Source organism: Delphinus delphis, chromosome 13, assembly GCF_949987515.2.
Source record: "Delphinus delphis chromosome 13, mDelDel1.2, whole genome shotgun sequence".
NCBI classification, from domain to species: Eukaryota; Metazoa; Chordata; class Mammalia; order Artiodactyla; family Delphinidae; genus Delphinus; species Delphinus delphis.
The window spans coordinates 38,137,000-38,164,191 of record NC_082695.1 but is presented as its reverse complement, the minus strand read 5'-3'; the positions used below and the strand labels follow the sequence as shown (position 1 = coordinate 38,164,191).

Here is a 27,192-nt window from a genome sequence, read left to right as displayed (position 1 = left end):
GATACCCCCTACTTGATAAGTACTGTGATTTGATCTGACTCCGTCACACTACACAAACTGTTATTTCATTAATAAGCCCATAAAGAGATAGGATGGTCTCTTGTTTAAACAGGTAGATTGCGGAAGGTTTTGGATCTGCTCTCAGATCATTGAAGTGGCATCTCCACTGCTGCTAAAGGGAAGAGGGAAGAGAAATGGCAGGAAAGGAAGGAAGAGAGGACAAGGAAAAGGAGAAAACAAGAAGAACCACGAGGAGGAGAGGGGGTGGGCGGGAAAGCACATGGCCCTTCTGGGAGCTCACTCACCGCAACCCCCTTGTTGCCACCCTTTCGCTGAAGCAGCTGAGTCCCACAATGCTCTTAAGACCGGATTTTAACAGGAATTTGTAAATTCGCCCACAGTATAGTGAAAATAAAATCAACATTAAAGTGGTCAGAAAAGTTGAGAAAGCAAGGAAAGGGTGGGAATAAGTTAACCATGAGAAGATGCCAACTGGTAGGGTCCATGGTCTTTCAAATCACCACCTTTTAAATTATTTAGTACATGACCATTACTGCTGTAGAAGAAATATTGTATTTGCTCACTCTGAAGCAATCACCTCGTTAGTTCCACATGGGAGTTGTCATGAACTAGCACAAACAGTGTGTACGGGTTCTGTTTCACCCTTCTCATAAAAACTTCAAACTTGGTTTGAATCTCATTGTCTAGGCGAACAACATATTTCTCTGCTCTCTGATAGGCTGTCCCATTTTCCTCCAGACCCAAGTCTACAAGGACACCTGCCAAGAAGAAAAAAGAGTTTATCTTTTTTACACACATGTCTGAGATTAAGTTCAGTACTGATATACTGGGTGCTAACCATATACAGAGATTTACAGAGCAATAGTTTTCCTTTTCCATATTCCCCACAACAGTTTTGAAGAGGAAATATCAGGTTTCCTTTTCTTTAGAATACCACACCCCACCTCCCATACTTCATACAAATGACAACAGGGACTGACCTGATACGTTAAGTAGAAGCTTGAATGTACGAGACCTCTGTCTAATTAAATTCTATTTATATGTGAAATATAAACTTATATTTATATGTGAATTTAATTATGTCTAGTTAAATTCTATATATCTGCTAACAGCTACTATAGGCCACTTGGAAAAAATGAAGCTTTGGACTAGAGCTCTTGGTCAAATTGATATAATCGTGTAAATCTTCCTTACCCCAAATTTAGCGACAAAACACATATAAGAAAAAAGGAAAATAAAATCTGATATCCAAAGATACATCACTAGATCGTGAGCTTTTTTAGGTAGTATTTTACTCATTTTATATAGTGACAGTGTTGCACAGTACCTAGAGTATGGGATGCCCTCAACGATTATTGGATTATGTACCAAATTAATAGAATGAACTGAATTACTCAAGATAATTATATTGTCAAAATGTTAGAAACTGTAAAACTTGTACTGTATCATTATCTCTGTCTATAGTAAAATTATTTCCACATAAAAACATTTAAAATAGTTCTAGGCACATGAAGCTGTTGTTGGATAATTAAAACACCAAATCCTCCTTTAAAATGAAGAGACAAAGTGGCAATTATGTGAGGTGAAGTGTGTGTTAACTAACCTTATTGTGGTGAACATTTCACAATACATACATGCATGAAAACATCACACTGTATACCTTAAACTTAGACAATATGTTAATTATAGCTCAATAAAGCTGGAAAAAAAACACTGCCCCCAAACAAGGGTGCACAACACTCCCCTGCCCAAGACACTCAGCCCTCTGAGAGGAGAGCCTTGTCACTCAAGCCCATGACCCTCCAGGCAGAAGGAACCAGAAGACTGATTAGGGTTAGATATGTCACATTTGGGGGTTAGATATGGTCCTCCAAGGATATCTATTTTATATCCAATATCAGCCACATCTACCAGTTCCAACTGTGTGGAAAAAAATTTAAATTAAAAAAGATAAACAAGTTAAGTGAAGAGACTTTTATGAATTATGTTGACTTAGTTTTGTTTGTCTAGTTTTTCTTTTCATATAAAACCAGACTAATTAACAGCTATATGCAATTAGCATCTAGATGCCGTAATACTAATAGCTCTAAATGGTATAAAAGAAAACAGGAGGGCTTCCCTGGTGGCGCAGTGGTTGAGAGTCCGCCTGCGGATGCAGGGGACACGGGTTCGTGCCCCGGTCCGGGAAGATCCCACATGCCGCGGAGCGGCTGGGCCCGTGAGCCATGGCCGCTGAGCCTGCGCGTCCGGAGCCTGTGCTCCGCAACGGGAGAGGCCACAACAGTGAGAGGCCCGCGTACCGCAAAAAAAAAAAAGAAAATAGGAAAAATGTTTTACCGTATGAAAAATTCATCATACCAGAAAAGGTAAACAGAAAGGTAATTTTGCTTTCAAACTTTTTTCATCAGGAGCCTTTACTCAGAGATTGTTTTCAATTTCCACCCCCGTGTAGTCAAATGATGTTGTGAATATTTCCAAAAGCAATTAATCAAACATTTAATTTGGCAAGTAGTCTGATTTTTTTGGAACGTGGATTGCTTATAAAATTTATTCAACATTCGACAGAGATTTACCGAACATCCATTATATATCAGGTACTATGTCAGGTATTGTGCTCAGCCTGGGGATACACAGGAGGGCAGGATAAACAAAGATCTTAATCTCATGGAGCTTATGATGGAGAAGATGGATATTTTTGACAAGTGTCATGATGAGAGACAAAGTCCTCTGGTGTAGAGGAGGTGAGCAGAGGCACAGAAAGAGGACCTACTTAATCTCTGGTGGTTTCTGTTTCCTTATTTGTAAAATAGGGAGAGTAGAACCAGTTGAAAATTAGTCTATATTTCCTAAGTTTATCCTTAGGAAATAAGCAGTGAGAGTTAGGAGGCTCTTAATATGATAAGACCATAAATAATTCACAAAGAGGAAAAATGTATCTTATGGATAATTGAGTTGATCACATTTCAAAACAAACGAAATGCCGACCAATTGTATGCCTTTGACAGGTCAAGTCCATACATGCCCTTAATGGAAAGACAAAGTTCCATGAATCTCAGAGGTCATTCTCTTAGACATAACATGGTATGTTAGTCTATGCTGCCAGCTGGCTCTGCAGTGTATATCTCGGTGGGGGGAGGCATATCAGAGGTACTTGATTGTTTTATTTCTAACGGGGCATTTTTAGTATATAATCCTTACCTTTACATTTTGTTTTAGACTTGCTTTTAGTTTTAAGTTTTGTTTCTTTCCTGGTTATGAAAGTGATAGATACTCATCTTGGGAAAACTGGAAAGTATAGAGATATATTAAAAAAGAAAAAATCATCCAGGATTCTTTAACTCAAAATAAGCCACTGTGAACATTTTTGTGCATTCCTTCCTACTTTTTTAAAATGGATATTCTGCTACCTAGCTCACATTTTATAACTGTATATCCTGACTTTTTTTACCTATAACTGTAAAGTGAGAAACAAAACTCTCCACAACCAGTCTAATGATACAGTATTTATCCTTTCATAGAAGCTGGTGGTCTTACGCAGTGTATATTAAAATGTAAACAGAATATAATTTAATACTCCATTTTAATTCCTCTCTCCCTTCACAGCTTCTCCTTAGTAAATGTAAAACAAAAATGGATATGATCTCTTCCTTCAGAGGGCCTCTTTCAAGAGGTGTTAATGGCATCATTACAAGCATTTTATTTCAACTCAATAAAAATATCTTATGCTCTTACTATATTTAGAAATAAATGGAACCACCAATTACTGAAAAAAAGAGAAAGAAACAAAACTATCACTATTTACTAATAATATGTCTTGGTAGAAAACATAAAATAATCCATCAATAAATCAATTAAATTAATAAGAATGTAGTTAAGTTGATGGATTCAAAATCAATTTATAAAAATTAGTTGTATTTCTATATACCAACAGCAAACAGTTAGGAAATGTATTTTAAAAAAACTATTTTACAATGACGTCAGAAAATATTATCTACGAATAAATCTTATAAAAGGTGTATAAGACCTTTATGGAGAAAATGATGAAACTATTAATGACATTAAAGAAGACTTAAATTGGAAGCATATCATAAACATATAGTTAAAATTTTAAATTGTTTAAAAATGTATATGGCAGAGCAAAGAACCAAGAATAGTCAAGACAGACCTGAAGTAGAAAAGGTGGGAGAGATCTGCCTTACCAGAGACTAAGAATTATACAGCTGTATTAACAAGACAATGGTTTTGGCATGGAGCAAACCCTGGAAACACACCCACATGCATATAAAATGGAGATTTATGATAAAGCTTGCAATGTAGATCAGTGGTAAAGGATGGGCTCTTCAACAGTCAGCACTGAAGAACCAAGAAATTATATTGGATCTTACCTGATATGCAAAAAAAAAGAAAAAGAAAAAAAAATTCAGGTGGATTAAAAACTGAAATGTAAAAGACAAAACTCTAAAAATTTTAGAAGACAATAAAGGAGAATAACTGTGGCAACTCGTAGAGGATTACTTAAACAGAAAAGGCCAAATGATAGATAAACTAAGAAGGTCTATTCATCAAAGATATTATAAATAAAAAGACGAGCCTTCCAAATCTGTAACTAGTATTACTAAAAAGGATTAGTATTCAGAATACATAAATTACTCCTACAAATCCAAGAGAAAATGGGCAAAAAAAAAAAAAAAACTTTAGCAGGCATTTCTTAGAAGAAACCCAAATGGCCAATAAATATCTGAAAAGATGTTCAGCCTCATTAGTAATAAGGGAAATAAAAACCATAATAAAATGGAATAATACCACATTAATACAAATTTTTTAAAACAAGATAACTGTAAGAAAGTAGTGGATGAAAGAAAATACTTATGTACCTCATTTCTGCAAAACAAATTCAAGAAGGATAAACCACAACCTAAAGAGATTGGTTACCAGTAGGGGGATGGGTGGGAAAGGGGTGTAAAGAAGGGAGAATGGGAATGAGTAGGTATGAGGAGGGGAAGATGCTTCTCTGAATATACTGTTTTGTATAGCTTTGACTCTTAGAACCATAGAACAAAGTTAATCAAGAATGGAGTAGGGGGGTGGGGGGACTTCCCTGGTGGCGCAATGGTTAAGAATCCGCCTGCCAGTGCAGGGGACACGGGTTCGAGCCCTGGTCCGGGAAGATCCCACATGCCGCGGAGCCACTAAGCCTGTGCGCTACAACTACTGAGCCTGTGCCTTACAGTCCACGCTACTGAAGCCCGCGCGCCCAGAGCCCATGCTCCGCAACAAGAGAAGCCACCGCAAGGAGAAGCAACAAGAGAAGCCACCGCAAGGAGAAGCCTGTGCACTGCAACGAAGAGTAGCCCAGGCTTGCCACAACTAGAGAAAGCCTGCGCGCAGCATTGAAGACCCAATGCAGCCAAAAATAAATTTAAAAAAAAATGAATGGAGTGGGGGGACTTCCCTGGTGGTCCAGCGGTTAAGACTCCGTACTCCCAATGCAGGGGGCCCGGGTTCGATCCCTGGTCAGGGAACTAGATCCCACATGCCGCAACAAAGATCCTGAGTGCCACAACTAAGACCCGGTGCAGCGAAATAAATAAATAAATATTTAAAAAAGAAAAAAAAAAAAAGAATGGAGTGGGGCATGGGGGGTTGGGTGGGAGGAGAGGCAGGCAACATGGGATCCAAATGGTAACAAATGAAAACTAACATAACCACATTGATGGGGGGTGAGCATGAAAAGAGCAAACCTCAGTAAAACAAATCAGTTTTGGCTGGAAACCATAAGGCTAAAGACCAAAAGAATTGTATGGCAACACTTTAGCTGGCAACCTGTTTTCTCACAGGGGTGTGGGTTAGCAATTGTGTAACTTCTAGGAAAAAAATCAAAGAAGTGAATATGTACATTATAGATAACAAGAATCAGGTTTCTGGGCTTCCCTTGTGGCGCAGTGGTTGAGAGTCCGCCTGCCGATGCAGGGGACGTGGGTTCGTGCCCCAGTCCGGGAAGATCCCACATGCCGCGGAGCGGCTGGGCCCGCGAGCCATGGCCGCTGAGCCTGCGCGTCCGGAGCCTGTGCTCCGCAACGGGAGAGACCACAACAGTGAGAGGCCCGCGTACCGAAAAAAAAAAAAATCAGGTTTCTCCCTGTCAGAGAAAGAAGTTACAAATAGAGAAATGGGGAAGGACTAAAAGGAACCTTGCAGTGTTCACATGGAATTGGAGATAGCAGTTAAAGTCATGAAAAACAAGGCAAAATTGAAGACATGTCCCAGGTTGCAGGAGACTAAGAGGACAAAAGAACTGAATGCAATGTTTGATCCTGGATTGAATCCTGGAACGAAAAATGACATTAAGGGAAAACTAGTGAGGTCTTTAGTTGGTTAATAGTTTTGTTCCAGAATTGATTTCCTGTTTTGATCATGGCACTATGGTTATATAAATTCTCAACTTTAAGCAAAGCTGGTGAAGGGTTTATGTGAACTCCCTATTTTTTAACAGCTTTATTAATATATAGTCCACATACATTTCACCCATATAAAATGTGCAATTCAATAGCTTTTAGTAAATTCACAGAGTTGTACAACAATCACTACAAGCAATTTTAGAACGTTTTCGTGAAACCCCAGACCCTTTAACCATCATCCCTCAATTCCCCCCTCAGTCTCCCAGCCCTAGGCAATTACCAATATATTTTCTTTCTCTATAGGTCTGCTTGCTCTGGACATTTAATGTAAATGGAATCATAACAATATCTGATCTTGTGTGACTGGCTTCTTTCACTTGGAATACCGTATTCAAATTTCATCCATGTTTTAGCATTCATCAATACTTCATTTCTTTTTATTGCTGAGTAATATTCCATTGTATAGTTTACTACATTTTATATATCCATTCATTATGGACATGATAGACATTTGAACTGTTTCCACTTTTTGGTTATTATGAATAATGCTATTGTAAACTTTTGTGTACAGGTTTTTTGTGTGGACCTATATTTTCACTTCTCTCTCATTTCATATCTAGGAGTAGAATGGCTGGATCATATGGTAACTCTTTGTTTAACCATTTGAAGAACTGCTAGACTGTTTTCTAAAGTAGCTAAACCACTTACATTCCCACCAGCAGTGTATGAACTTCCAGTTTCTCTACATATTACTTGTTATTTTCTCTCTTTTTGCTTATAGCAATCCTCATGGGCATGAAGTAGTATTCATTGTGTTTTTGATTTTCATTTCTCCAACTGCCTAATGGTGTTGAGCATCTTTTCATGTGCTCTTTGGTCATCTGTATATCTTCTTTGGATATGTGCCCATTCAGATCCTTCACCCATATCTTAATTAGGCTATTTGTCTTTTTATTATTGAGTTATAATAGGTCTTTAAATATTATAGATATGTCTCTTATCAGACATATGATTTGCAAATAATTTCTCCCATTCTGTGGGTTCTCTTTTCATTTTCTTGATGGTGTCCTTTGAAGCACAAATGTTTTTAATTTTGATGGTGTCCCGTTTATCTATTTTTGTTGGTGGTGGTGGTGGTGGTGCTCTTGGAATCGTATCTAAGAAATCGTTGCTTGATCCAAAGTCATGAAGATTTACACCTATGTTTTCTTCTAAGAATTTTATTGTTTTAGGTCTTACATTTAGGTCTTTGATCTGTTTTAAGTTACTTTTTGCTTTTGAGGTAAAGGTCCAACTTCATTCTTTCACATATGGATATCAAGTTGCCCCAGCACCATTTGTTGAAAAGATTACTTTCCCCATTGAATGGGCTTGGCACCCTGGTCAAAATTCAGTTGACCATAAATAGCAGGGTTTATTTCTAGACTCTCTCAATTCTATCCCATTGATTTATATGTCATCTTTATGCCAGTACCACAATGTCTAAATGCTGTACCTTTGTGTTAAGTTTTAAAATGGGGCAGTGAGAGTCTTCCAACTTTGTTCTTCTTTTTAAATATTGTTTTGGGTATTCTGGGTCCCTTGAATTTCCACATGAATTTTAGGATCAGCTTGTTAATTTATGCAAAGAAGTCAGCTGGGCTTTTGATAGGGAATGCATTGAATCTGTAGATCAATTTGGGGAATACTGCCATCTTAAAAATATTAATGTCTTCCAATTCATGAATGTAGACTACCTTTACATTTATTTAGGTCTTTTTAAATTTCTTTCAACAATGTTTTTTAGTTTTCAGAGTATAAGTTTCACACTTCTTTCATCAAATATATGCCTAAGTATTTTATTCCTTTTGATGCTATTATAAATGGATTTTTTTAAGCCAGCATATTGTGATAATTTTCTTTTTTTTTTTTAACATCTTTATTGGAGAATGGAATTATTTTTAAATGTCATGTTTGGATCTCTTGTACTGTTTCTGTGACTTTTCTGAAGATATAAAATCATTTAAAAATTAAAAAAACTTAAAAATAAGCATGACCATATCAAACATTTGCAACTGAAACACATACATCGCTAGTGGGAATGTAAATATAACCAACCACCTTGGAAAAAAATCAGCATTATTTAGAAAGGTTGAAAGTGTACATAACCTATGCCCCAACAATTCTTCTCTCAGAGAAACTCTTGTACATGTGTACCAGCACTGTTTGAAATAGTAAAAAACTAGAAACACCCTAAATGTCCATCAACAGGAGAGATGATTTTTTTAAAATGTGTGTTATATTCATTGAATAGAATACTAAAAAGCAGTAAAATTAGTGAATTACAGCTATATACAACAACAGGATTAATCACAGGAATGTAATATTGAGTATAAAAAGTAAATTACAGACAAATGCACTTACAAAAAGGTTTAAAGTATACAAAATTAAACAATATATTGTTTAGGAGTTATGCACTATGGCAAAACTATAAATAAAACAAGGGAATAATAAACACAAAATTCAGCATAATAGTTACCCTTGAAAGAAGACGAATGTTAGCATCAGGGAGGGGAACAAGAGTCTTCAGTAAGTTATTTTGATAGGTACATGGGTGTTCACTATATTGTGATTTTTAATACCTCATAAAATTTATAAATTTGATCTATTCAATATTTAAAATTTCTTAAATTCTCTTTCTACTTTGAATACTATAGAAAAGTTGAAAGACTAGTGCAATAAATACTTGTATACCCTTCAATTAGCTTCACCAATTGTTAATATTTTGGTACATTTGCTTTTTCTCTTTATTACTTTTTATTCATTGTTGTTATTATCGCTGAATAATTTAGAATATATAATATTCACCCTTATATACCTCAATATGTATTTCTTAAGAGCAAAGGCATTCTCTTACATAACTAAAATACCATTATTACATCCAAAGAATTGAACTAACATTGATATAATATTCTCTAGTACACAGCATACATTTGGTTTTTTTAAACTAATTTTTATTGGAGTGTAGTTGATTTACAGTGTTAGTTTCTGCTGTACAGCAAAGTGAATCAGTTATACATATACATATATCCACTCTTTATTAGATTCTATTCCCATATAGGTCATTAAAGAGTACTGAGTAGCGTTCCCTGTGCTATGCAGTAGGTTGTTATTAGTTACCTATTTTACATATAGTAGTAGATATGATTTTCACGAATTGTCCCAGAGCTGTGTTTTTTACTTTTTATTTTTAGGTCTAAGATCCAATCAAGAATTAAGCATTGTACTTGCTTGCAGTGTCTCTTTATTCTGTATAATTAAAACAGCTCCCCTGTCTTTTTTCTTTTTTCTTTTTTGGTCTTTTCATCGATATTTTAAAAATGCAGGCTAGTTGTTTTGTAGAATGTCACACAATCTGGATTTTTCAGATAGTGTCCTTGTGATTAGATTCAGGTTAAACATTTTTGGCAATTATACTTCATAGGTGACATCATGTACTTCCCCTTGTTCATAATGTCAATCTGTCCCATAATGGGAGATGGTGAAGTTTGATTGCATGGACATGGTACTGTCTACTGCCAGGTCTCTCCATTGTAAAGATGCCTTTTCCTCTTTGTAATTTTTAATATGTGGGATGACACTTTGAGACTGTGTGAATATTTGTTCCTGAATACATTTTACCCAATGGTTTCAGTACCCATTGATGATACTTGCCAGAATCAATAATTATATTGTAGGGCTTCCCTGGTGGCCCAGTGGTTGAGAGTCTGCCTGCCGATGCAGGGGACACAGGTTCGTGCCCCGGTCCGGGAAGATCCCACATGCCACGGAGCGGCTGGGCCCGTGAGCCATGGCCGCTGAGCCTGCGCGTCCGGAGCCTGTGCTCCGCAACGGGAGAGGCCACAACAGTGAGAGGCCCGCGTACCGCAAAAAATAAAAAGAAAGAACACATGTCTTTGTTCACTGAACTTAATGCTCCACTACATCATCCTACTTACTATATTGGTAGTGCAAAACAGGGATTTCTTAATTCTGTTATTTTCTTATGTTGATTAGCTGGTACTCTTTTATAAAGGAGAGCTTGCGTTCCACCCCTCACTCCTGCCCCTTTTATTTTTTTTAGCATTACTGTGGACTCATGGGCTTTACAAAAATCCAGTAGGTTACAATCCACTGCCATCATTCCTTTAGATGCCCCAAATTACCAAGTTTGGACAGCAAAGTCTCCTTCAAGCAGGCTGCTGTGTCCTTTCGACATACCTCCATCGATCTTTGAGTACTTTCGCACTTTCTGGAAACCAAGATTCCAGACTGTTCCTACCTCAGAGCTGGTATAATGGGGAATGGTATTCATAACCTAAGATCTAGATGCTAAATGTGCACACACACACATTTGATACTAAAATATCATTTTATTTTATTTTATTTTTTTTGCGGTACGCGGGCCTCTCACTGTTGTGGCCTCTCCCATTGCGGAGCACAGGCTCCGGACGCGCAGGCTCAGCGGCCATGGCTCACGGGCCCAGCTGCTCTGCGGCATGTGGGATCTTCCTGGACCGGGGCTCGAACCCCTGTCCCCTGCATCGGCAGGCAGACTCTCAACCACTGCGCCACCAGGGAAGCCCTAAAGTATCATTTTATTTTTAAAGATTATTATGATGTGGACCATTTTTAAAGTCTTGAATTCACCACAACACTGCTTCCGTTCCAAGTTTTGGTTTCCTGGCCGCAAGGCATGTGGGATCTTAGCTCCTCGACCAGGGATCAAACCCGCACCCCCTGCAGTGGAAAGCTATGTCTTAACCACTGGACCGCCAAGAAAGTCCCAAAATATCACTGCTTTTAAAACCTTTCAGTGGACAGAGCTAAGAGACATTTAGTATTTTTCAAGTTATAAGTTTATACTTCTATCTCCAATTTAAATCTAAAATGAATATTTCTCCTTTCTTTCATGTAAGAACACTGTTTTTCAACATTAAAATATTTACCCATTTTCTCTATACTGTGATATACACAAAATAGCTTAAGATTATCAGTACCACTTCCAACCACATACTGATTAAAATTCAAGATTCATTTGCAATTCTTTTTACCCTTAGGATATGATATATCACACTGAGAATGTTCAATAAGAAAACCGTGTTTAAAACAATCCTTGAATTAATTCTTTTTGGTGTGTGGTTATGTTATCAATTTGATATGCAGTTAGGTTCATTTATTTTTGTTTGCATTTAATATTTTTTCCCCATCATCTTAATTTAATTTAATTTTTTGACTATGTAACTCATTTATAAGGATCAAAAGTCAAAACTATATTAAAAGTTATACTCATTCCATCCCTATCTCTTCCACCCCATATAGGATAGCTTTTTCATTAGTTTCTGGTTTTACCCTCATGTTTTGTTTTGTTTTCCAAAAATATACTTAGAGGTGTGACATCTGAACATGGTCAGAAGTGCCGAGAAATGGCTGGTCTGAGAAAGGTCACTTTCTATATTCTCGATAATTTATTTATCACAGTTCTATAGGATTAAATAAAAGTTTATGTTCTAATAAATCATAAGCAAATCTCACATTTTTCCAACTCCACAATAAAAAATGGACATCAGCAGAGTCCAACTGGGATACTGATGGTAGCACCAAGAGATTCAGGGCCGTGTCTACCTCAGTAATAAATCTTACTTTTTAACATGAATGGGAACTTAGGAGGCATCAGTAACTCTTCTTCTTTTAGGACATTTTGCAACTTATTGAGTCCTAGGACAGAGCCAGTGGTGGTTGGGAATCACCTAAAGTGTTTGGTGATTGGTTGGTGTTCCCTAAAGGTGATTGATCTGAACGTTGGGAGCTGCCTTAGGTGGTGCCACAGTCATGGACGTCTTCCATGGAAATAACCAACTCCAAAGAAGAGGAACCTTCTTGGATGGACAAGGACTCCAAGCAACTAGACTGTAGCCACTTGTGCCCCCTTTGGCTTTACTGAAGGCTACGGGGCCAGATATGTTTAAGCATTAGCCTGAATTCCCCTTTATGGGATTAGAGAAAAACAATATCAGGTCCTCCAAGGCCATTCCTCACAAAACTTTAAAGGGGAAACAGCAATTTTTCAACCATCTAAGGGTCTTGAAGGGGAATAAAACCAAGAACACAGGCACCAAGTCCACAATATCTTGTGAGCACTAGTGTCAAAGCCATAGAGGTGAAAAGTCTGAATGAGTGGCCAGAACCCATCACTCGAAGGAGCTAATCAGCCTGAGTATCAGGTTAAACTGATAATAATCAGGGAAATCTAAAATGTCCAGGTATCAGTAAAAATGACCCAGTGCTCATTCAATGCCCCATGGTACTGCTTATTTATTTGGAGAGAACAATGTGGTCTGGCTTGAATGTTATTATCTCTTGATTTTTTTTTTTTTTTTTTTTTTTTTTGCGGTACGCGGGCCTCTCACTGTTGTGGCCTCTCCCGTTGCGGAGCACAGGCTCCGGATGCGCAGGCCCAGCGGCCATGGCTCACGGGCCCAGCCGCTCCACGGCATGTGGGATCTTCCCGGACCGGGGCACGAACCCGTGTCCCATGCATTGGAAGGCGGACTCTCAACCACTGCGCCACCAGGGAAGCCCTCTCTTTATGTTTTTTAATAAATAATTTTATTTCTACATTTTTCATTTCTAAGTTTTATTTCTTGTTCTTCCTGTCAAGAAGACATCCTAAAGAAAAATAAAACTATTCTTAGTTTTAGCTGTTCATCTTCCCTTGGGATCAAATTAATTTCTCTGAAGTTTTAGTATGCAAAAATATTCTAATGCTTAAAAGGAAATGAAAATCATATTTAATTTTTGGCTGATTTTATGGGTTTGTTATAACTGCTTTTACTGATATGTCTTCAGATCCCTATTACAAAAAAAGTAGAATATAAATAATAAATTGCTATTGTTTTTTAAAAAAGGAAATGAAAATCCAGAAAATATTAAATCATTAGAGCATGCTGAAGTTTTAAGTATTATAACAATGGACATTCCTTTGTCCTTTTCAGCAAATAACCTGGGAGGAGGACAGGAGGAGGGTGGTGGGCAGGGAGGCCAAGCAAGGACTCGCTGCCGGTGGGTGGGAGACACGGATCGCGGCGAGCAAGGTCTACTGAGAACAGACCCAGTACCCGAGGAAGGAGAAGATGTTGCTGCCACTATCGGTGCCACTGAAACCCTATCAGAGGAGGAGCGAGAAGAGCTAAGAAGAGAACTTGCTAAGGTAGAAGAAGAAATGCAGACTCTGTCTCAAGTGTTAGCAGAAAAAGGAAAGCACCTAACAGAGATCAAGCGGAAACTTGGGATCAATTCACTACAGACACTAAAACAGAACATTGCCAAAGGGTGGCAAGATGTGACAGCCACGTCTGCGTACAAGAAGACCTCTGAAACCTTATCTCAGCCTGGACAAAAGGCTTCAGCTGCTTTTTCATCTGTTGGATCAGTCATCACCAAAAAGCTGGAAGATGTAAAAAACTCCCCAACTTTCAAATAATTTGAGGAAAGGGTTGAAAACTTAAAGTCTAAAGTAGGGGGAACCAAGCCTGCTGGTGGTGATTTTGGAGAATTCTTGAATTCGACTGCAAACGCTAGTTCCACCACCACGGAGCCTCTTCCAGAAGAGACACAGGACAGCCTGTGAGATTCCACCTTTGTTCTGCTACTCGCTGCCAGATGCTGCAAGCGAGATCCAAGCACATCTTGTCAACATTCATTGCCATGAATTTCCACCAGATGTGCTTTTGTTGAACTTTACATATTCCTTTGACCAAATAGTTTGTGGGTTGAACAACGTAAAAATATCTTAACCTCTATTCCTGGGAGACGCCCTTTCATGTGCATTTAAGGCCCTTTATTTAGGAAATATCATTATAAAAACACATGTGGTACCTGGAGATCCTCACTAGAATGACCTAAGAAGCTGTGGGTTATCATAATTGCTTTCCTACTTTACAAAATTGCTCTGGATCTGGGATACCAGTTTGATCTTTGTCTTCTATACAATTTTCTTTTTTCCTCTTTGAATCTCTGTATATTTGATTCCTAAGATTGCTCTTTAAAATTTTCTGTATCCTGGTTATTAAAAGTTTTGGCAAAATGTTCTTTACCTCCAAGGGAAGAACTACCAGCTACAAAAAATATTTCGAAAAGATATTGTTTTGGTATAAGTTATCTTATATCTTGGGTGTTTGAAGACACCAGACTAAATATTCAATTGGTTATAGTTTTGTAAGTGACAATAGGTACAAGTAATTCAAAATCCTAGGCGACTTGAGAGTAGAGCCCTCACATCCTTGTTTATCACCATCTGTGACAGTAACCATTTTAGTGTCATGGTTATTATGCGTCATGGTTATTATGCCACTTATAGCTACTTATTTTTCACCAGATTAAAATTTTAGTTTGGGAGTAAATTGTAAGTTAACGTTCTGAATCAAGCATATTGTATTATCAATACGTTGAAATATGAACACTCTCCTCATATGTTCATTTCAAAAGCCTGAAAGTTTTTAGATCTAGGTAGCTGAAAAGTGCTAAAATCAACCACATTAGGGGAAACATTGTCGTCTTCATTTAATTCATTTAGCAGCATTTACAGTAAGTAGCACACCAAGTTATATGACTAATAGAACTTGAAAAAATTTTATATTAAGGGGTTGGTGATAACTCCTGAGGATTTAATGCATTAATAAAAATCAACTCATCATTTTCTACTTACTTGTTTTCAGTGTGTTAGAAATTACAAAATGATACTGTAGATACTGTCCCCTGCTTTAAAAACTGAGTGTCAGGGCTGAATGAACCAAAGCCTCTGGAAGTATCTACATGGAGGCCAAGGTACTCTATTAATGCTAATGGCTACTCACTATCTTTTCCTTATGCTGTGTATGGTTATGGCCTACAATGTTGTATTTGTTATTTATCAAGTTGTGATTGTTTTATTATTGTTTAAGCCAAATGTTAATTGCCAAGCTTGCAGTGACCTAAAGCATTTTTTAAAAGCATGACTAGATTTACTTCGGGATAAATGATTTTATCCAAATCTGAAAAGCTACAAGTGTTGATTGTTATAAAATATTGATAACATGCTGCCATTCTTGATTGCTGGAGCTTTTGTTAGCACTTCAGATGCAACTGAAACTATGCTCTATTACATGTGGAAAGCTTAATAAATTCTGTATATCAGTAAAAGAAAAATAAATATATAACCTGGGAATTGAAACGGCTGGTTAAAATTCCGGGTAATTGCTTTCGGTGCCCATTGCTCTGGTGGTCCCACTGTTTTCTGGTGGCCTGGCTGGCTCCCTTCTGTCCTCCCAGTGGGAGAGAATTCTCTAATTTGGGTTCGGTGAGACTTCGCTGTGTGGGTGTATATGACTATGCTGTTTGTTTGGGTCAAGGAGGAAAGCAGCACTAGATCTGCACAAGAAGAGCATTCTGAACACACAGATATGACTTCAGAGCCCTGTGTGACTGACAGATACACCTGTTACATACCCATCTTAAGGGCTTTACTCTTGGCCAAAGTAGGTTTGCGAAACATGGTTTTAATGGCTGAATTTGTTTTTGCCACAGGACTGCCACATCTTAAATATTAATTACTTCTATGTCTTCCTCTTATTTATTTATTTATTTCAGCTGTGCCACACGGCTTGTGGGATCTTAGTTCCCCAAACAGGGATTGAACCCAGGCCACGGCAGTGAAGGCACCAAGTCCTAACCACTGGACCGCCAGGGAACTCCCTATGTCTTCCTCTTAAAATAGATTTTAACTTAAAATTCAACAGAACGTTACAAAACTTCAGTTCAACACATTTGTTAAGTGTCTCCTGTGCCATAGAGAAGACAGACCTATACCCTGAATATCTGCTTTCTAGCTGAAGAGAAAGATCATCAATAAACACACAGCCACTACGCAGTCTTGAGTGTCGGGCTGGAGCACCACAGGGTACAGAGTAGCACTGGAGCATGACTTGTAGAAGGAAGGCTGGGAAAGGATGTGTCTTGGAAGCCAAAGGCACTGCAGTGCTTAAAGGAAGGAATGGAGGGCACCTGTTGCTGTCAGGAGTCCAGGTAAGGACAGAAAAGGTCATTGGTGACATTGGTGAGAGTCCTAGAAGCGTGGCAGTGGGGAGTGGAGGCCAGTTTGCAGGGTGTTGAGTGACTGGGAGTTGAGGAAATGAAGATGACAACAGACAACTCCCTCAGTAAGTTTGTCACTTAAGTCGAGGAGGATAAACTGGAGGGTTAGGTAGGATTAACAGAGGCTTGCTTGTTTTGTCTCTGAGGGAGTGGGGCAGGTTAAAACTGATGGAATGAGCTCCAGGAGGGAAGGAAATGGAAGGTGACAATGAGAGAGGAGATCATCAGAGTGTGAGGTCCATGGGAATGAGGACAGCACGGCCTCCAGAGCAAGGAGGGAGAAGCAGGCTTACACAGAGCAGGGCAGCTCTTCACTGATCAGGAAGGAAGGGGGAATGATGGGTGTATACGCAGGTAGGTTTCCAGATTTGGAAGGAAGTTTTTATCTGAAGTTTTCTTCCTCTGGGGGTGGGGGAGGGGAGAAATAAGCGGCATGGTCCTTTGCTAAGAGAAGGATGAGGTCAGAACTGTGAGTGAAACGGAGTCTGCAAGAGCCAGTCACCGTGGAGAGCGGGAGAGAGAGCCAACTAAAGAACCAGAAAGAATTTATGAGGCATCAATCGGAAAGGTTGATTTTTTTTCTCCACACAGTGTATGTTGCAAAGAAGTCTGTGGTCTGGTGTTGGGGTTGTTAGAATTTACAATTCCAGGATCCAGGAGCGTCTGGGATATGACTAGGGGGCAGGCGCCTGATGAGCAGTAGAGGGAAAGGTGTTTGCAGATGAGAGCTTAATGCAGAGAAGCTAGGATTCGGTGGGGTCGTCCACTTGGAGGGGAGGTGGTGGCTGTGAGGCAGGTGCCAACGCTGTCTATAAACTAGGGGTGGGCACTGGGCAGCTACGACGTGGTTGGAAACTGACTTCACGGATGCTAACGTTAGGTACTTGTTCAGTTCTATTTGTACAGAGGCATCTCTGGTGTTTCCCTACTCCACCTCAGGGCAGAGTGCTTTCCTAGTACTTTCTTCCCTGGGGTCCCACTCCCTGCTGCCTTTCTCACTTCCTTTTTTCCGCTTACATTTTCTGCTAACAAGGAGACATAAGGTTGATGAGACCAAGAAAATACATTTCAGAAAGTGAAATTGCCTTCCTTTATCTCTTCTCCTCCCCTCCTAATCTCTCCCACTGCCTTAAAACCTATCTACGTATCAGCAGACAAAACTGTCTCTCTGGTTCTTTTATGATCAGGCATGTATTGAGGTGTCAAAGTTACGTCATTCCCCTGAGCATGATAAAACTTCCTTGACTGGATACTCGTAGATCTGCTCCCATTTGCTGGGGGCTCCCACGGATACCATTTTAAAAGCAGGGAGGAGGAAAATATGGTGTCACTAATCCTTCCTGTTTTCATCCTACTCATGTGGAGTTGAAAGTGGCTTGCATTTTGATCGCATTTTGATAACCTAGTATTCTAACTTATAGCATTTGGAGCTTCTTGAATTAGAAGAACTATGCTACAACATCAGTCTGTAAAAAAAAATGACACTAAAACAAAAGAATTTCCTATGGTCTAAAAATTCCTTATGTTGCTTTTCCATTGATCACTGCAGCATTTACAAGTCCATCTGGGGCAAACTTAAAAAGGTTTAACCCATTTCATTTCTTTTTTTTTTTACCTTCCAATTCTTTCTGTACTGTTTTCTTTTGTCTTCTTTTCCTCCCTGCCTCCCTTCCTTAGTTAGAAAGTAAGTTAAGGTACCAAATGCTTCGCCTTAGTGCTGAGTCTGCAACAACGTGATGGTTTCTATTTTCACCTTTCTCTTTCAGCCACACAAGGGCTGCCAAGGATGTGGCCTTTCTGCATGTCCTGGCTGCTTCTCCCTGCCTGGTGCTTTTCCTGGCAGGCTGGCTGCTGAAATGCTTCCTTTAGGGAAAGGCAAATGGAACCAGAGAGCAAAGCACTTGGACGCTGGTGTTCCCTCTGCCCATCCCTCCCCTTCCTCCCTCCAGCCCCAGCTCTCCCTTCGAACCCGAACCCATAGTTGAGCCCCTACTGGTGCCAGGCCCAGGAGAGGCAGAAATGAGGCACCAGGCACACAGAGATGAGAGAACAGTCCTTGTCCCCAAAGCACTGCCCTCTGGACCTTAGGCAAATGTAGCTCTCCTTGATTCACATGGCAAAATATGAGGAAACTGAGTCAGATGACTTCTTGAGAATCCTCTGTGTTTTCATAGCAATGACTTTCAAGAGTTGTTTTAGTGGGGAATCTCTGCTCTGGACAATCTCTTTACACCTTAAAATGCTTCTGGTCCTTCAGGTTCTATCAACTGTGATGTGTTCCAAAAATACAAAGGTATTCAAATAAAAAAAGCAAATAAATTTTGGTGTTGTTATGATATGGAATATCATACACATTCATTACGAGTGATGCTTACAAAAGCTTAATGATGTGGAAAAACGTGCCTACTATAATATCAGACATAGGCAGAGAAGAGAGCCTGGAACACTAGGTATTAAGTCATTTTAACAGTGATTATCCTTGAGTGGTGGGATTATAAGTGTTTAAAATTTCCTACTTTCTTTTATTTTTCAAAATAAAACAACAACTCTGGTTTTTTGTATAATAAAAATGAATACAGTTATTTAAAAATATATAGAAGTGATTGTTTCTGCAGCAAAAATTTTCAGTATGTATGCCAAGGCCAGATGTGAATAATTTTAAAAATATGCTTTGCCTTGAATTTTCTGAATCTCTGTAACACTGATTTTCTTGGATTCTAAGCTTATGTAACTAGTCAAATACCAGTCCTTTCTGAGGAATGATAATCTCAAAATACTCACTTTGGAAAAATCTGAGGGCGTTGAGAAGGGAAAAGGAAGGACCAATAGAGTTTCTCTATCTGTCAAAAATGCAGGGTTTTATTTAGGGTCTTGCATTGATTAAGAAAGGCGAAAATACAGGTCATCAAGAGGTTATTTGAGGAAAAGGCTCTGGGGAGAGTACAACCACTTGACCATGGATGATTTCACCCCTTGAAACAGGTGCTAAGATGACCTGGCTGGAGTATGACTGGGATATCAGATCACAAACTCAGGAAGGCCACAAATGCCCTTTGGTACAAGTAAAAAACCTACAAGAGAAGGTGCTCCCTCCACAGTAATAAAGTGGAAAATCCACAAGAAGTAGCAAAAATCTGGTTAATGCCTGGTGTGACGAAAACCCCTCCATTTCCCTCAATGGAGGGGGGCGGAAAGAAAATGACGAATGGCCAGTAGCTGAGGATGTCTAGAGCTCACTCCAGTTTCTGGGACAGCTGTGAGAGAAGGCATTTGACCGTCTCTGGCTAATTCATCTATAAGTCAATATTTCTAACAGGCCATTTTGTAACTTGTCATTCAAAATTTTAGAGGCTAAAACACAGGTTGCACTGTTAACCAGGCGCTTGGGTCTCGACGAGGCATGGAAAGACTTTACATGTCTCAGTCACAGCCACTAAGAGGTGTTAAAGAGGGAAAAGCCTTTTGTTAGTCAGCTCATCTGGCCCATGGAACTTAGGACGAAAGATTTTTTGTACAGCTGTGCTAATCAAAGAGTGGTCCTCTGACCAGCTGCCCAGGTAGCCCCTGGGAGCTTGTTTGAAATGCAGAATCTGGAGCCCACCCAGACCTACTGAAGGGGAATCTGCAATTTAACAAGATCCCTAGTGATCTGCATGCACCCTAAAGTTTAAGGAGCACTGAATGACAGGTGTGGAACATATAAACTGTATTTTAAGCTCTTCTGAAGTTTTCTGCTTCCTGTTTTCAAATATATTGAAAATAAATTTTTTTACTGTGGCAAAAAGATTTATCCTCCAGTTAAAATCTGTGTGTGTGTGTGTGTGTGTGTGTGTGTGTGTGTGTGTGTGTCTTCCCCCAGCTAAGGTACTCAGAAGCAACTTGACATTTATAATTTCTTTTTCAAACCTAGTTTACAAAGGCAGGCATTTTCAGCAGTCTCAATTTTCTAAATTCCTTATTGCTTCTTGTAATTCTAAGCAACTTTTATGTTTGAGAGGGATGTTATTTACCACAGACTTCTAAAATACTTGCTCCCTACCTTTTCACATTTTCTGGAAAAATTTTTTTTCCTCTCTACTTATTCTCTTAAGGAAATTAGGAGAAATTCTAACTTTGAATTTTTTTTAATGAGGTTTCTCATTGCTGACACAGGGCATGGTGCTCTGGTTTCTAGGCTGAAAAATCTGCTGGTAGTGTGCAAAAGGTACAAGAATCCTCCCATGAGAATGACTCACTGTGCCACAGAAGGACTTCAGGTGGCACAGACCCCGTCATCCCAGGCAGGGCTATCTTTGCCTTGAGGACATTTCTCTTCATAAATGAGTGGCCAGTTTCTAATCCACTGATGACATCACAGACTTAATAGAATCAGGCCCCTAAAAATGTTTGGATTAAGCCAAAGAAAGAGACAGAGGGAATCTAAGGCTGGATCTAGGCAGGGCCCTCTTTGAAAGTTCCATCCTACCTGATTGTCGAATCCGTTGAAGAGTTTGCTGGACCAGAACCTCTGATCTTGGGACAATGATGATGAAGTCCACTTTGCTGAAGTGGCCGAGGTCCAGGCTCTGGCTGCCGCTGTCTGCTATGGCACACACCTGGGACAAGAGCTTTCTGGCAACCGTAAGCTGCGGTTGGTAAATCTGGAAGGGTTCATTATCTAGATCTAAAATTTAAGAAAGTCATAAGAACAAGATTAATTCACTTCTGTGATGGCCTCTGTGAATCCATATAGGGACAAATAATACACATAGGGTAGAGTGATGCTCTATTACCAAGAATCCTCACTTTCTATCCTCACTCTCTATTGACTTTCAATAGATTTGCCCACTTTCCCTGACAACTTGGCTGAAAGGATGTGCTCAAGAGTGAATGTAGTAGTTTTACAAATGTATTATTTTAATATAAATTGTCTCACAAGGCATGATCTCAGCACCCCTCCCCTGCCCAGAAATGGGGGGACAGACCACACTCTTGCAGCTGGAGCCAGGACTCATCTCTGGAAAGGGGAAGAGTTTCCTGGTTTCTTTAGGACTATCAGCACAGGTCAGGTGCCTGAGCCCAGACCCAGTTCAGAGCTAATGCCATAATCATAATCATGCTGAGTTCCTTTGAGCTTTTCTGGATGGCACTGCAGTAAACATTTCCTCTCCAGCAAGTCAGTTGTAACATGGCTTGAAATTCTCCTCCCCATGACACTAACTTCACCTTTCTTCCCACTTGACTCCACTTTGCCAGTGCTTGTGACCTAGCAGGTCTGGGTGACTGTGGTCAACTCCCATGCTGATGCCTGTACTATCTGAAGAGACCTGACCCATGACATGGCCAGCTGGCTGCTCAATAGGTGACGTATTAGAAAAACATTGCCCAGATACTCTAACCAAGCCAGTAGCTTTTTATTACAAGTTATAATCAAGCGATCAATCTCTCTTACACATGCGTGTATGCACACGCACACATAATGAGAGACAGGCTTAGTCAGCTAAACACCTGAGCAGAAACATTTAATGCTTCTTGAAAGGGCTGGTTTTTATCAGGAACACATGTGGAAGTCTGACTGGAACACGCAAGGGCCCAATTAACCTGTGCTAATGAATGTTTTCTAAAATCAAGCTGCAATACTTCCCAGGCAAAGACGGTAGTCATGGGACCCCAGCCACCATGGAACCCTGACAGCGAGTGGAGATTTATACAGGTGGGTGTCCCTACTGGCTGAGAGAACCTACTAGAAAAGCCCCAAACTGCAACCTTTAATAATAGCCCAAATAGTTTTTGATCCACAAAGATTACCAACCAAAATAAAAATCTGTCTTTCGATAGTCAGGCTGTTGTTTCTTTCATTTTGCGGGTTAGATGAACGGGGACTAACACAGGGGATGGCATAACTCTGTAGAATTGAACTTAACAAATTTTGATGTTGGAGGAAACCTAAAAATATCTTTAAGTAATGTTTCTTTTCTTTTTCTTTTTTTTTTTTAACCACCAAGATCTCTTATTTATTATTATTTTAAGCTTTTTTTTCTTTCTTTTTTTGGCCACATAGCGTGCGGGATCTTAATTCCCTGACCAGGGATTGAACCCAGGGCACCAGGGAATTCCCAAGCAATGTTTCTTAAACATGGAATCAAGGATATGTATGTGGGCATGTGAGAATTTCAAAATTTTAACTTTGTTCACATAACACATTTTAGATCATCTGGATGGTCACTTTATTGTCATGCAATGTCCAGAAGTCAAAAACTTTTGCCTTTGAATTCATTTTTATGCCTGAGCCGATGCCAAGCCATGCTACTTTTCCTGCTGTCAGCCTAATGCATAAAGGATGCATTCCCATCAAGTGGAAGCCAAAAGGCTGTCAGCATCTCTGCTTCGTATCCATCCTTCTCCTGTTCTCTGTTCTGTCCTTTCTTATATGGTCCCTATCAAACAGGGAACTGGGGAAGGATCTGAACCTAAAGGAATCTAATCTAGCGATTGAACTCCTCACCCCTGGTCCCACCGTCCCCCTTGGCATTCTGCAAGCTCTTTGTAGGTCAGATGATATGTCAGTGTTTCTGCTCCAGCTGCCAGGAAGGCCTCGCTAACCCTGAGATTATGTGTGTTTTACACATTGGAGAGTAGATGCAGGGAGCAGAGAGCCAGGAGCCCTGCACAGACCGTAGTCTAGATTCTTTCAAGTAGTTCTTTGAAGCCCTACATGAGCACCCACAGTGGTGAGCACAGCTGGTGGAGTTAAGGAGAGTACACCAAGGATCCCCGCTCCCCCAAGAAAACAAAAACAAAGAGAGGCACTGCTTAAAATAAAGTCTTTGGCTTTGATTTTAATTCTAGGAGAAATTTACTAAGAACAAAAGCATGGGGCCCAGGCCACAGGGTAAGGCATTTTTAACTTGAGCCAGATTTATCATGTAGATAATGAGGAAAGGCCTGTCATAGTCTGTGACTTGAAGACAAGACCTCAAAACCCTCAGAACGACTTAGCTTCTATGTCTGTCCTGAGGACTAGTTTCCTCCTTTTGGCCTGTGGTGACATTACCCAGGTTCTGCGTGGGGATCATAGCAGCAGCCTCCTGAGGTGACACACATTCATTAAGGTCTCCATTGAAAGGGGTCACCACACTATCTCCTCTTCTCTGTTGCATTTTTTCTAGCAGCTTGTCTAGGTCATCACCTATGACAAAATAAAGTGGAGATAAGAAAGTCACAAGGAATGACATGTTTGTATGTCTCCAAGTTGGGCAGCTACGCTGGGCTCCCATCGATATCTGTTGGTCATCCCACTTTCCACGTCGGAATTTACACTCAGCCACCCCTGTAGCAGGATCTCGGTAGCCAGAGCTACCCTTGTTTGTATCGTGCTTACAGGTTCCATGCTCCCACATACTAAATCTCTCTCAGCCCCTATAATACTCAGAGCAGGCAGGACGGGGTCATTATATCTCCATTTGACATATTAGAAAACTGAGATCTGGGGAGGCAGAGCGTTGCCCGAGGTCACACAACAAAGCAGTGGCTGAGCTGAGGCCTCACATCCTTGTGCCTGGACCCCTTTGCTGTGTCAGTAACAAAATGCTTAGAAGAAACCATTCCAAATGAGGGAAGATCAGCGGGCAAGCTTAACCTCCACACTCAGCTCACACTAAGATTTAAATTCAGAAAATCACGCAGCCAGGGGCCGGCAGTGTTGCTGAATCTGACTGCCACTCACCTAATGATGTGGTTTTGAAATGCGATGCCAGGAAACTGACCTTTCCTGTGATGAGCTCATAACTAATTTCTTTCAAAAACTCACTTGTGGTGAGCATGCTCTCTGCCAGAGCTCTGGACTGATGCTGACCTGCAGAACAGAGGGGGAGACAACATGCCAGTGAACAAATGTTCACCGGGAAGTGATTTAGAACAGCAAGAACTGGAAACACAACTAAAGTGTGTAGCTAGAGGGACTTGGCTAAGAAAAGTATGGCATATCAAAAGATGGGCGATTATACAGCATTTGAAATGACAGTTTCAAAATTTCATTTGAAAAGTTTATAATACAAAGTTAGGTATCAAGGGAAAAAAATAACATACCTTATGTTTGTAATGGTGAGAACACACCATGCATCTATTTAAAAGACTCAGGAGGAATGTGAAAAACCTTTAAAAAGTTGTGTCTGCATGGCTACTATGAATATCAGTCTTAAAAATATAAACTTATGTTGTTTTTTTACTAATGAAAATTAGAAAATGAATGTGTTACACTTTCTGATGAAGCTTTTTGAAAGAAATATGTATCACAGAGAGATGGGCAGGTGGGTTTGGTCAAAGCAAGAGGGCTTGGCCCCTTTGCTAGGAAGCGGTGAGAGCCATTCACTGAGAGGAGAAAAGCAAACTTTGGTCCAAATGGCAACTCAGCAAAATTTGGTCCAAATGGCAACTCAGGATGGTGCCTGATAGAAAATCAGCACCAGAAACAAAAATCAATTTTGTAACATACCAACTTTCTGAACGTTTTCTTTAGGGTCAATGTTATAACATTAAATATCCTCTTAGTGAAGAGGTGAATATATGAGCTAAGTTCCTGGCAAATATGATTAACTGGCTTAAACCACCTGTGGCAATGGCTTTATCACATGCTGGAGTGGTAACATTTCCAAAACATCTTAAGGACAGAAGTTACATGAGACAAGGGTATCTGTTACTAGGGTGTGCTTTGAAATAATGCTCCCACAACCAGCTGACAGGGACAACAGCCAAACTAAGGGCTATAAAAATCTGATCTGAGGAGCAAAGGAAAAGTTAAAATTAGGAGGAAGAACCCAAGTTGGAGCACTTGACCAGAGATTAATTACATGGATGCCTGAAACACCCCATTTAGTATTATACAAATGGACAGATGATGAATGAATGAAAAAATTACTCACCTAATACTACCACACAAAACTCATTTCCTCTGATTTTCGATGCACAAATTGTCACAACATAATCTGGTAGTTTTTGATAGTGTCTCATTTCACTGAGAGTCCTCAATGTCTCTGAAATGCCCTCCGCCAAGGAGTTCTGGGTCACAATCACATGAACCAAGTCTTGAGATACGCTGGCAATTAACCTAGCCAGCCAGGGGAGTTGTCCTGGTGACACAGGCGTGCACTGACCACCCATCTGCAGGGCTCTCTCTCTCAGAGTAAATTCCTGCATAGCTTTCAGCATAATTTGCTCAAATTCTTCCCTGAGAGGTATCTGATCAGGACCTAAATTGAAGAGAATTACAGCTAGAATTTTTTTTTTTAATCACAGCTAGAAAAGACACACACACACACACACACACACAAACACACACATCAGAGTGCAGTCTATTGCAGCTGGCAAACAAGCTCTTTTTCCTCTAGTGGCCTCAAGTATACTGCCTCTACTAACCATTTTCCATTGCTAAATTACCTTCTCTCTTTTTTGTTTGCCTTGATACACGTTTATTTTTAAAATGCAGACTTCTATTCTTGATATCTTTAAAAGAAGATGTGCTCAGAGACAGTATCAATTCCATTGTATGCCTTGGGAGATGGTCACTGAAGGTGGTATTTTTGTTGACATATTAAACTTGGCATTACAGAAATAGTTAATGACTAATGAAGCAAGAAGCTAACCTACTGGTATATAATCAGCTTCAGGCTTCACTCATTTCTCATTTTATTCATAGGTGCCTTAGAAAAACATTTTAATGTATTGCCTCTATACCTAATTTTGAGAATACTGTCCACAAGGAAAACTAAGTTTAATTATTTTTCACTCCCAATGTATATTTAGGCAGTTCCATGCTTTCCCCAGATAGAGAATGCTCTCATCACCTAGTTATTCCCCAGGGTTCTGGGTTAAGAATGGCATGTGGCCCTCTTCCCTGGCCGAGGTTATGGTTAAGCTTACATGGGTGATCTGTGGTCCCTGGAATTAGAGGTATTTTGTTTCTCTTTAGAAACTCAACCAGTCTTTTTTTTTTTTTTTTTTTTTGGCGGAGCCGCGCAGCTTGTGGGATCTTACCTTCCCTACCAGGGATCGAATCCACACCCCCTGCATTGGAGGCACAGAGACTTACTCACTGGGCCGCCAGGGAAGTCCCTCAACCAGTCTTTGAGACAAAATAAGCAAGTCAGTGTCTGGCATCCAAGTGACACAAATGAATTCCTACACTTAGTTTAAATTGAAACTGGCAAGACTGTTCACTCCTGCTACTCAAAGGCATTTCTTTTGCTGTGTGGACCTGAGTTTTGAAACTCATCCTCCTGAAACAGATATAGACCCCCTCAGTGTCTGTGATCTGAGATCAAGCAATAGCTTCAGAATCCAAAGCCAAAATCCCCTTGCAAAGAATACAGGGATGAGGGACTGGACTTCTGTATGAGAACGAGGCACCTGAGTGAGTCAGAAACCTTTCCTTCCTCTAACAGGGGTTTAAGTGGCCTCCCTGGACCCTGCCCATATTCTCAGGGAAAGTAAAAAAAAAATGCAAGTTTAGTAATGGATAGGATAAGGAAAATTAAATAAAATATCATATATTTTAAAAATAAACAATTTTAATTGGAAAAAACCAGTTTTTTCCAGGATTGGTTGGAGCCAGAGGGAAGCAGGAAAGAGGGCAAGAAAATGGCAATAC

General features: G+C 39.8%; 1 protein-coding gene and 1 pseudogene across 1 annotated transcript in view; one reads left to right on the top strand and one right to left on the bottom strand.

Annotated features, from left to right (window-relative positions):
- GREB1L (GREB1 like retinoic acid receptor coactivator) overlaps positions 1-27,192 on the bottom strand; it is a 260,164-nt gene that overhangs the window by 35,576 nt on the left and 197,396 nt on the right. Inside the window, exons 13-17 of the mRNA XM_060028768.1 lie at positions 25,469-25,795; positions 24,274-24,402; positions 23,602-23,736; positions 21,034-21,231; positions 599-779 (exon numbers count right to left, since the gene is read on the bottom strand). Coding sequence (XP_059884751.1) covers positions 599-779; positions 21,034-21,231; positions 23,602-23,736; positions 24,274-24,402; positions 25,469-25,795 — 970 coding nt within the window. The remainder of the gene's footprint in view (positions 1-598; positions 780-21,033; positions 21,232-23,601; positions 23,737-24,273; positions 24,403-25,468; positions 25,796-27,192) is intronic.
- LOC132436380 (tumor protein D52 pseudogene) lies at positions 13,408-14,241 on the top strand (annotated as a pseudogene).